This window comes from Uranotaenia lowii, chromosome 2 (assembly GCF_029784155.1).
Source record: "Uranotaenia lowii strain MFRU-FL chromosome 2, ASM2978415v1, whole genome shotgun sequence".
NCBI lineage: Eukaryota > Metazoa > Arthropoda > Insecta > Diptera > Culicidae > Uranotaenia > Uranotaenia lowii.
In genome coordinates, this window is record NC_073692.1 from 300,674,131 (window position 1) to 300,683,807 (window position 9,677).

Consider the following 9,677-nt stretch of genomic DNA (forward strand, 5'->3'; position numbering starts at 1 on the left):
GTAACATTTTGGGGACTGCTCGCTGACCATCCGAATTGATTACATAACTTTGTTTTAGTGAAAGATGACGTTGTAGCTGAGTATTCGTTCTTTGGAGTGAGAAAAAAAAGGAAATCGTTAAATATCATGTCTGTTAATGTCTTAATACAACATATAACAGAACTCACGTTATCGTGCAAATAACAAAGGCAGATTAGTACATGTACTCACCTCTGAAAATGTTTAAAATACATATGTACCTACAAATAAAATGTTTTTATTTTTATTATTATTTATATATTATTTTTTACATAAATTAACTTATCCCGCTTTAAACGTTAACTTTGTTCGGATAATTAAAACGAATCCTCAGAGCAGCCTTTCTTGTATAGCAGCTTGAAGCTAAAAGATATTTTTTATTGTTAGTTAAGCGATTATGAATAACAAATTTCTTCAAACTTACATTAAGTTTTCTTTTATCGGACAGTAACGTCGGTGTACCGGGATCAAGAAATTAAATCGCTGCTTTTTTGCTATCAGCTCGAAACCCTGATTTACGAAACATTGTAAGTTATACTAGTTTTAACATGTTAAGGTATTTACTTACAATTCAAATGGTTTTATCTTGTTTCACGAACTAACTGTATCAATCGGAACTGTTTTTGTAGGTTAGATTCTGTTGCTGTTACCTATGTGAGGTCAAATACAATTTTAGTAATAAGTATTTTAGCAAATGTCTTTCACTTACGGTTTTTAAATGTACAACGTCCTCCAGTAAATGTTAATCCGTACTACTCAGCACTAACCGTACTATTTTAGCTTAATAAGATAATTTTACAAATCACTCCTGCACTAAGCACGCAATGACGAGCCAAATTTTAGTTTGTTTCTTTTATTTTTGTTTATCCTACTCCCCATCACCAATCACCGGTCTCCGTCTCACTTTCCGACATGGCTGCCGAGTCGCGCAGTTACACGCTCAACAGTCCCCCACCCGTAAACCTGGTCCGGAACCACTCTCTGGAGCCACCGGATCAGAGTTACCGCTAATTTTAAAAGTTGCATGGTGAGCGGCACTCTCTGGACCCACATTTTGAACACCTTCCGTACTACCATCGATCTCTAGCACTGCTAGATTAGTCGTTCCGCGTCGGAAAACACCACCCGATGTGCGCACCAATGCCTGCCGTACACGTCCGTCACCGGATATGATCGGCTGCTCGATGATTCCTCGTACCCATGCCTTACGTCGATTTCCATCTACCACGTACACGAGATCTCCTTTCTTAAGAGGATCTGCTTCAGAGAACCACTTGGATCGCTGGTTGACTGTCGGCACGTATTCTTTTATCCACCGTTTCCATAAGTCGTCAGCCAGCTGCTGCGATCGCTTGTAAGCATCCCGAAGGGCCTCTGCAGGGTTGGTAGGTTTGATGACTTCATGCGGCTCGTTAGGATCTGAACCACGCAGGAATACATTGGGACAAAGTGCACCTACCACTGGATCCGTAGATACAAGAGTAAGGGGCCGGCTGTTGATCATGTCCTCAGTTTCAGCTAGCGTAGTTAGGAGAATTTCATCGTTCAGTCGACGTCCGTCGTCTAAGGCTGTCATGACCTGCTTCACCGAGCGCACCATCCTCTCCCACGCCCCTCCCATGTGGGGTGTTCCTGGTGGGATGAAGTGCCAACTCGTGATAGCAGTCGTAAATTCGTCGGCGCAAACATTATCAATTTCCCGTACTTGTTGGACTATCTCCTTACTCGCTCCTCGCAAGTTCGTCCCGTTGTCCGAGAAGTATTCCGAGGCGGGACCTCGGCGGCTAATGAAACGACGGATCGCCATTATGCATGATTGTGCGGTAAGACTATGGGCAACTTCTAAATGTACCGCCCTGACAACCATGCACGTGAACACCACGACCCAGCGTTTTTCTCGGCGGCGACCAACGACGACTTCAACTGGACCCATATAGTCAAGACCAACGAAAGTAAATGGACGTTTGAAGGGGGTTAATCTTTGGACGGGTAGTGCAGCCATTTTGGGATTCTTCGGCAGACATTTTCGGACTTTACACCACACACAGCTTCTCTCGGCTCGTTTTATCAAGTTGGTGAGACCGCTTATCACAAAACGTTGCTTGATTTCGTTCTTCACCGTTTCTCGATATCCGTGTCCAAACCTCTCGTGGTATTGTTGAACCAAAAGATCCGTGATACAGTGGGATCTTGGTAGAATAATCGGGAATCGAAGATCGAAGGGGAGGAACTCCGCCTTTTCAGAGCGACCTTCCATCCTTAACACACCATGGGCGTCGATCAAGGGCACTAGCTTGTAGAGAGGGCTGGACTTTTCTAGTGGAAACCAGTTTTGGAAAGGTAGCTCTGCATTCTTCTGCAGTGTCTTGATTTCGTCGCTGTACGAATCGCTTTGAGCCAACCTGAATAGAGCATTTTCTGCACATCGATGCTCGTCTTGCCGCAACGGAACAACTACAAACGGAACGTAAACCTTGATTAGCCTTTTGAGCTTTGGAATTGACAGGACAGCTTCGATGGGTTTGCCAGCAACTCTGCGCCGACAGTTGGAGATGAATCGAAAAATGCACGCCACTGTGCGAACTACAACATTCCATTTCGAAAATCTGGTCACGTCGATAAAGCAACTCGGAAGCTCAACACCATGGAAAAGATGTATTGCTTTGATTTCTGTTCTTGTATTTGCTGCGGGAAGATTTTGCTGAGGCCATTTCGACGGATGCTGGTACAGGAACTCCGGGCCACGAAACCAAGAACCATCGCTCGAAAGATTTGGAAGACGACCCCATTTGGTGAGCGAATCTGCTACATTCAGTTTGGTCGGAACGTAACGCCAGTCCGTCAACTTGGAGAGACTCAGAATTTCTCCGATTCTAAAGCCGACGAAGGGTTGATAACGACGTTGATCAGATTGAATCCAGGAGAGAACGGTTTGAGAATCGCTCCAGAAGTAAGTTTGGCCTATAGGAAGGGAATGATTGTTCCTGACAGCGAGACTCAGGTTCGCTCCCAAGACTGCTGCCTTCAATTCAAGCCGTGGAATGGAAAGTTGTTTAATCGGTGCCACTTTCGATCGAGCCAGCACCAACGAACATTTTACGTTTTCCTCTACGCAAATCCTCAGATACGCGACGCATCCAAAGGCATTTTCCCCAGCGTCTGTAAAGATGTGGAGCTGAATTTGGCCAAATTGGTCAGAAGGTGTCGACCCAAAGTTACATCTTGGAATCCGAACACCCTCGACCCGAGAAAACATTGCGACCCACTGTCGCCACTTTTCTAAACACTCTCCGCCGATTTGCTGGTCCCATTCGCAACCCGCTCGCCACAGGTCCTGCATGAGCATCTTTCCAAGCACTGTAAAAGGAGCCAACAGTCCTATCGGATCAAACAAAGACATGACCGTGCTTAGGACTTCACGCTTCTTCGGTGGTGCTGCATCAGTAGCAGCTACGTTTGTAGGTACTGCAAAAGAGAACTCATCGTTCTGTGTATCCCACATGATGCCGAGAACCCGTTCATAGTGTGTTGCTTTATCTCGGTTCAAATGGATGGACTCTCTGGAGCCACCGTCAATACCCAGGCTTCGAAGAACTTCAGTGGAATTAGATGTCCAGTTTGTGATTTCGAATCCACCTTTCGAGTGAATAAAACGTACCTCTTTGGCCCGCGTGATAGCTTCCTCTTCGGTGTCGAAACTGTCATAGTAATCGTCGACGTAATGACGGTGAACTATGGCTGCTGCTGCTGCTGGATAACTTGTAGAGAACTGCTGGGCGTTCAGGTTCTTGATGTATTGCGCCGAGCACGGAGAACTGGCAGCGCCGAAGGTGGCCACATCCATGACGAACACAGTTGGATGATCATCTTTCGGAAAACGGAACAAAAACCTTTGCGCTTGCTTATCTGCATCTCTTATCCTGAGCTGATGGTACATTTCTTTTATGTCACCTCCCACGGCAACTCGACGCTCTCGAAATTTGCTGATGACTGCCGGAAGTGATGCCAGTAGGTCGGGGCCTTTGAGAAGGAATGAATTGAGGGCAACTCCTTGGGATTTGGCCGCTGCATCCCACACCAAGCGTATCTTATGTGGTTTCTTCGGATTGAGTACTACGTTTAGAGGAAGATACCACACGGAAGAAGGATTGGTATTCAACAGTTCCTCTTTCGTGGCCTTCCCGAATACGAAAATATTGTAACATAACAGTTCCTGTTGAAGTTATAAAACGATAAGAAACAGCGTAAAAAAACGTTTAGAAAATGATATCTGAAACCATAAAAAACATTGCACTTATCTTGAATTCCAAAACGACGGTCTGTTGAATGTGGCGTTAAGTTATGTTACTGTTTAAAACTGTTAAAACATTTGTATGGGGCGACTGTTCTACAAACAGTTGAGAAAACGTCCAAGAATCGTTCGTGGAAAACGTATTCTGGTCATCTAACTGTTTTCGATACAGTTATTCTTAAAGTTTTCTTGTAACCGAACATTTCCAATAAAGGTATAAAACGATTCGACAAAATGTTACTTCCGAAGGTATGCATACGTTTAATAGAATCATATTTACGGGAACATGGCACGCACACAAATGCAAATTTTTATACAGGGGTTTCGGATGTTTTTATGGAAACATTTTTGTTCGATTATATGAAATTATTTATTCAGATTACTTACATTTTCATCTAATTAGGTATCGATCGGCTACGGTCATCCGCCTAAAATTTGTAAGTGATTGCAAGGGATCGCCAACAAAGATCCCATCCGACAACAGGGGCAGCGAATTGGTGTTATCATTGTTCCTGCGCTAAATTCTACCATCTGGTATCGCGAGTTCGTCGTCCAATGGCTGAAATTTCCAGCGACGGTCCCATTCGGTTATAGCGAAAAGGTGCTATCGCTGTTCCTCTATCCTTTATCGCTGTTCCGCTATCGTCGTTTGGTTCACGATTGTACGAGAGCTAAAATTAAAAAAATGTCAGTCAATAAACCATTAAGGCTACAGATTGTAACATTAAAACCACAAATGAATCAAAACTTACTTGATGTTCCGACAGCTTAAAAGGAACCGACACAATCGGGTCTGACTGCTGGAAACTGGCCGTGACGCCGGTGAAAAGCACGAAACGCAGATAAATTTGCCCGGGCAAAACAAAACAAATGTTTTGAAAGTGCGCGCCCAACCACACAGTGATGCCAGATTGAATTATTTTAAAGTTTTAACTTTTTTTAAAATGAGTTTAATATAATAATTCATTCTCGAAGCATTGTGTAACAATTAAAAAGGGAAAAGATTTTATATAATGAGCCTATAATAAACTTTAGTATACTATACTATTTGTGAATAAACCTAAATGTCTGTTATGTACTATTTTTTAACGAAAATTAAATTGAATATAAATGTGAAAATGAAAAAGGGTTATTGAGGATTGATTGAGATGATTAAGAATGCACGAATAGATCAATACATATTCGTTCGGTAAAAGGGTTAAAATATGTACAATATTTTTGAATGTAAATCAACAAATAAATATATTGAAAATATATTTTCACAAATCAGTGCTAATTTTTTTTTTAAACCACCTGGCATCTCTGACCCGCGTTTCGGTCATTTTTGACGTGAGTTTGACATGTGACATGAACGCTATGCGTAAAGGTTCGAGAACAGTTTTACGATTTTTTAATAAAATTGAAGTAAATCGTTTAAACCTTCATTCACCTTTACAGGTACCATCACTTATTCACATGGACGTTCATATTTCGTTCTTATCGTTGTCGAAGTAAAGTTTAAAATAATAACTACGTTCACCGAAATAATCACTGTTTCTAGAGTCGTAGATGTTTCGTATTGATTATTTAAGATATAGTTTTTTGGTATGCGGGTTGTGGCAGTAGCCTTTGGTAAGGTAGTATTCGATCTGTTGGTTTACATTCCGTTGCAGATGTGGCTCTCGGTTGAACCGTCGCTCAAGACTCCTCAGTCTATTCAACGCCATTGGATAGCTGTCAGGAAAGGCGGGTTCCTGTTTCCAGATGAGTCCCGTTTCGAAGCGGTCGCCTACACGGACGGTGGTCGATTCTAGGATGTCCCGGGCTCTGCGTATTTCCTCTGATTCCATAGACTGACCAAACGGTGAAGGCAATTCCTCCTGAGCGTACTGCTCCGCCATCAGATCGTGAAGCTCCCGATTATTCAAACTCTGAACCAGATGGTGATTGAAGTAGCTATGTCGCTGTTCCGATCTCAAGTCGGGACCGTAGATTGCCCAACCCAGCGCTGAGCGCACGGCAATCGGTTCTCCCGGGGCACCAACCTTGGACTCCAGAGGGGCGAATAAGTGTAGGTTATCAAGACCGATGAGAACTCTGGGAACCTCCATCTTGGTGCTCGACAAAGGGACTCCGCTTAAGTGTCGATACTTTTCTACGATGTTTCCGTAACTCGCCTTCTGCAATGGCAGCTTCAGTTCTCCCACGGTATGGGCGGATGACAGCATGAATTTCCGTCGAGAATCTACCGAGGATATCAGTAGGTCGATTTTTACTGAATTTTCTTCGGTTCGCTTGACATTTCCTGTCCACAGGATGACCAGGGGTTCCGGAATACCCTTGACGCCCAACGAATCAGCTAATGAGCTCTCAACGAGTGTTGTTGAAGCTCCCTCGTCCAGGAACGCCAACGTTTCGACTGCATTTCCCCCATGGTACAGAGTAATCGGTATCATTCGAAAGATTACTGACCGATCTCTCTTATGATGTGGATTACACTCAGCGACGGTGACGTTGACGGCTTCTTCATTGCAGTGTAACAGCGTATGGTGTGCTCCTCTGCAGCTTCGTATCTCGCACCGGACCTTGAAAGTACATTTTATTTTACCATGGTCACTCAGGCAAAGGTTGCACAACTTCAGCCTGTCAACCAGCTTTCGACGATCAAACAACGAGATTGAGGCGAAGTCGTCACAGAACCGCAATTTGTGGTCCGTGCGATTGCACATCGGGCAAGGTCTTCTGGATTTCACGGGTGTAGTATTCTGCGAAGGCGGGAACACTTTAACATCGTGAGCATTCACTCGCTCTTTCCTTTTATACCGGTTTCTCCCTTCATCCATCACGGTTTTCTGCTCTCCCTTGAAATCGGCCAGTTCAGAAACTTCTGACACGATTCCATTCATAAAATCGGCGAACATACAGAGAGGAAGGCCAATCTTACCTCTCTTAAAACGAATCCACTCCAGCTGATATTCGGATGGTAGCTTGTTCACCAGTTCCGAAACGAGCATGGGATTGCTCAGGTGATCCTGCAGTTTCGCTGCCACTAAGTGATCACACAACTGTTTGACAGTGATCCCAAAATACAAAAAAGATTCCAGTTTGTCCACTCGTGGGGCTGGCACCTTCCGCACTTTGGTCACAAGCGACTTCAGCAGCTTCTCCGGATTGCCGAATAGTTGTCGCAGATCCTCGATCACTTCCGGCACAGATTCGGGCATGAGCAATCTGCTTTGAACAGCTTCCTTCGCCAATCCTTGTAGACTGTCCTGGAGTCTTTTTAGATTGTCCACATTTGTGAATCCACAAGCCGCTGTAGTGTATTCGAAGCAGCTTATGAACTGTGGCCAGACCTCGGGCTCTCCGCGGAAAGTAGGAAGGTGCTTCGATGCAGCTTGACGCGCAGCCAGTTGCTCCTTGGTTGGTCCAGCACTCAAGTGACATGCTGGTACACTCGATTCAAAGTTACCTTTGCGCTCCAACAACTTCTTAATGAAAGCCTCTTCCAGCTCCTTCAGCTCTAAATCCTCCGGTTCGTTTATTTCCGGTTCCTCCCTGGATCCATACCCGGTTTCTTTCAAACGCTGTTCCAATAATAATTTGAAACGTTGTTCGGAAGTCGTTTTCACCGGCGTATCCCATTTTGGACGGATATCAGTTTTCGAAGAAACTCCTAACTGTTCCTGTTGATGTTGTTTTACCGAGCGAGCATATTTCTCTGGCTCTGGAACTATAACACCATGCCGTTCGTTGTACGCCTCGCGTCCGGCCTTGAGCAACTTCGGTACGGCAGCAGCTTCCTTGGAGTAAGCTCCACGGGGATCGTTCTGCTTCTCCACCCAGCGCTTCGTCTTGTCCGAACTAACATCCGGATCTTGCGACTCATTTTCGCTCTCCGTTTCGAATTCCCGACTTAAATCCGCTTTCATCTTCTGGAATTGATCCCGCATTTGTTTCTGGCGGATCAGGAAGTCCTTATGATCCGCTAGTTCCAACTCCAACTGCTCCTTTTCCTGCCGAAGCTTTTCCGCTTGCTGCCTTTGGTGCAGCGCTCTTCTTTTTTCGTTGATAGAACGTTCAAGCGCCAAACGTCTATCATGCAACACTTGTTCCTCCTCCAGTTGCTGCTCGATCGCAGCCGATTCCTGTTCCAATAGACTCAGGGATTCTTGAAGGGATACTCGACCTTCTCGTAGTCTTCCGGAGTCCGACCCGGCATCGCTCTTGGCACTGCCTGTCCGTTTGGAAACAACTTTCTTGACCGGTTTCCTTATTTTCGGAACGTTCAGCATATTACTGCACTTCTTGCAGTTCCAGGGTAATTTCTTCACCGCGTCAGTGACACCTGCACACCGATAGTGGCTCCAAAAGTTGCACATGTCGCATTGGACCATGTTATCCGCACTATCGTCCTCCTCGCAGTACATACAGTTCCGATTTTCAGTCGATTTTTCGACATTCGTCAGCGTTTCATTCGCCGGATCCGACATTGCCAGGTTTTGTCCACGAAGATTCGTTAATCTTCAAGAATGTTCGGATAATTAAAACGAATCCTCAGAGCAGCCTTTCTTGTATAGCAGCTTGAAGCTAAAAGATATTTTTTATTGTTAGTTAAGCGATTATGAATAACAAATTTCTTCAAACTTACATTAAGTTTTCTTTTATCGGACAGTAACGTCGGTGTACCGGGATCAAGAAATTAAATCGCTGCTTTTTTGCTATCAGCTCGAAACCCTGATTTACGAAACATTGTAAGTTATACTAGTTTTAACATGTTAAGGTATTTACTTACAATTCAAATGGTTTTATCTTGTTTCACGAACTAACTGTATCAATCGGAACTGTTTTTGTAGGTTAGATTCTGTTGCTGTTACCTATGTGAGGTCAAATACAATTTTAGTAATAAGTATTTTAGCAAATGTCTTTCACTTACGGTTTTTAAATGTACAACGTCCTCCAGTAAATGTTAATCCGTACTACTCAGCACTAACCGTACTATTTTAGCTTAATAAGATAATTTTACAAATCACTCCTGCACTAAGCACGCAATGACGAGCCAAATTTTAGTTTGTTTCTTTTATTTTTGTTTATCCTACTCCCCATCACCAATCACCGGTCTCCGTCTCACTTTCCGACATGGCTGCCGAGTCGCGCAGTTACACGCTCAACAAACTTCGTACATGTTTCAATACACCGACCTAATGATAAAATTGGAATTAGTTTGAATCCTTTTCTAATACCTAAATAAAAAAATTTTTCTGACCAATAGTAGATACGACACGTTTACATCAAAAACAAAAAGACGAAAATCATTCAATGAATTTTTTTAATGGATATTCTTAGCAGTTCAACAAAATTATGATTCACAATAAAATTCAACCGCAAA

At 43.7% G+C, this 9,677-nt stretch overlaps 2 protein-coding genes across 3 annotated transcripts; both read right to left on the reverse strand.

Annotated features, from left to right (window-relative positions):
• Positions 1–327: 327 nt before the first annotated feature.
• On the reverse strand, positions 328–4,490 carry LOC129746421 (uncharacterized). Of its 2 annotated transcripts, XM_055740069.1 has the most exons (4): positions 728–4,490; positions 587–668; positions 443–528; positions 328–381 (listed from the first exon to the last, which is right to left on the reverse strand). In XM_055740069.1, exon 1 carries the CDS (start codon positions 3,953–3,955, stop codon positions 959–961), a length of 2,997 nt encoding a protein of 998 aa, XP_055596044.1. In that variant the 5' UTR covers positions 3,956–4,490; the 3' UTR covers positions 328–381; positions 443–528; positions 587–668; positions 728–958. The 2 variants fall into 2 exon arrangements, with proteins under 2 accessions (XP_055596044.1, XP_055596043.1); XM_055740068.1 differs by having other exon boundaries at positions 587–4,490.
• Positions 4,491–4,669: 179 nt separating this feature from the next.
• On the reverse strand, positions 4,670–9,400 carry LOC129746810 (uncharacterized). The gene is made up of 5 exons (XM_055740696.1): positions 9,225–9,400; positions 9,084–9,165; positions 8,940–9,025; positions 5,062–8,878; positions 4,670–4,980 (listed from the first exon to the last, which is right to left on the reverse strand). Exon 4 carries the CDS (start codon positions 8,779–8,781, stop codon positions 5,872–5,874), a length of 2,910 nt encoding a protein of 969 aa, XP_055596671.1. The 5' UTR covers positions 8,782–8,878; positions 8,940–9,025; positions 9,084–9,165; positions 9,225–9,400; the 3' UTR covers positions 4,670–4,980; positions 5,062–5,871.
• Positions 9,401–9,677: the final 277 nt, after the last annotated feature.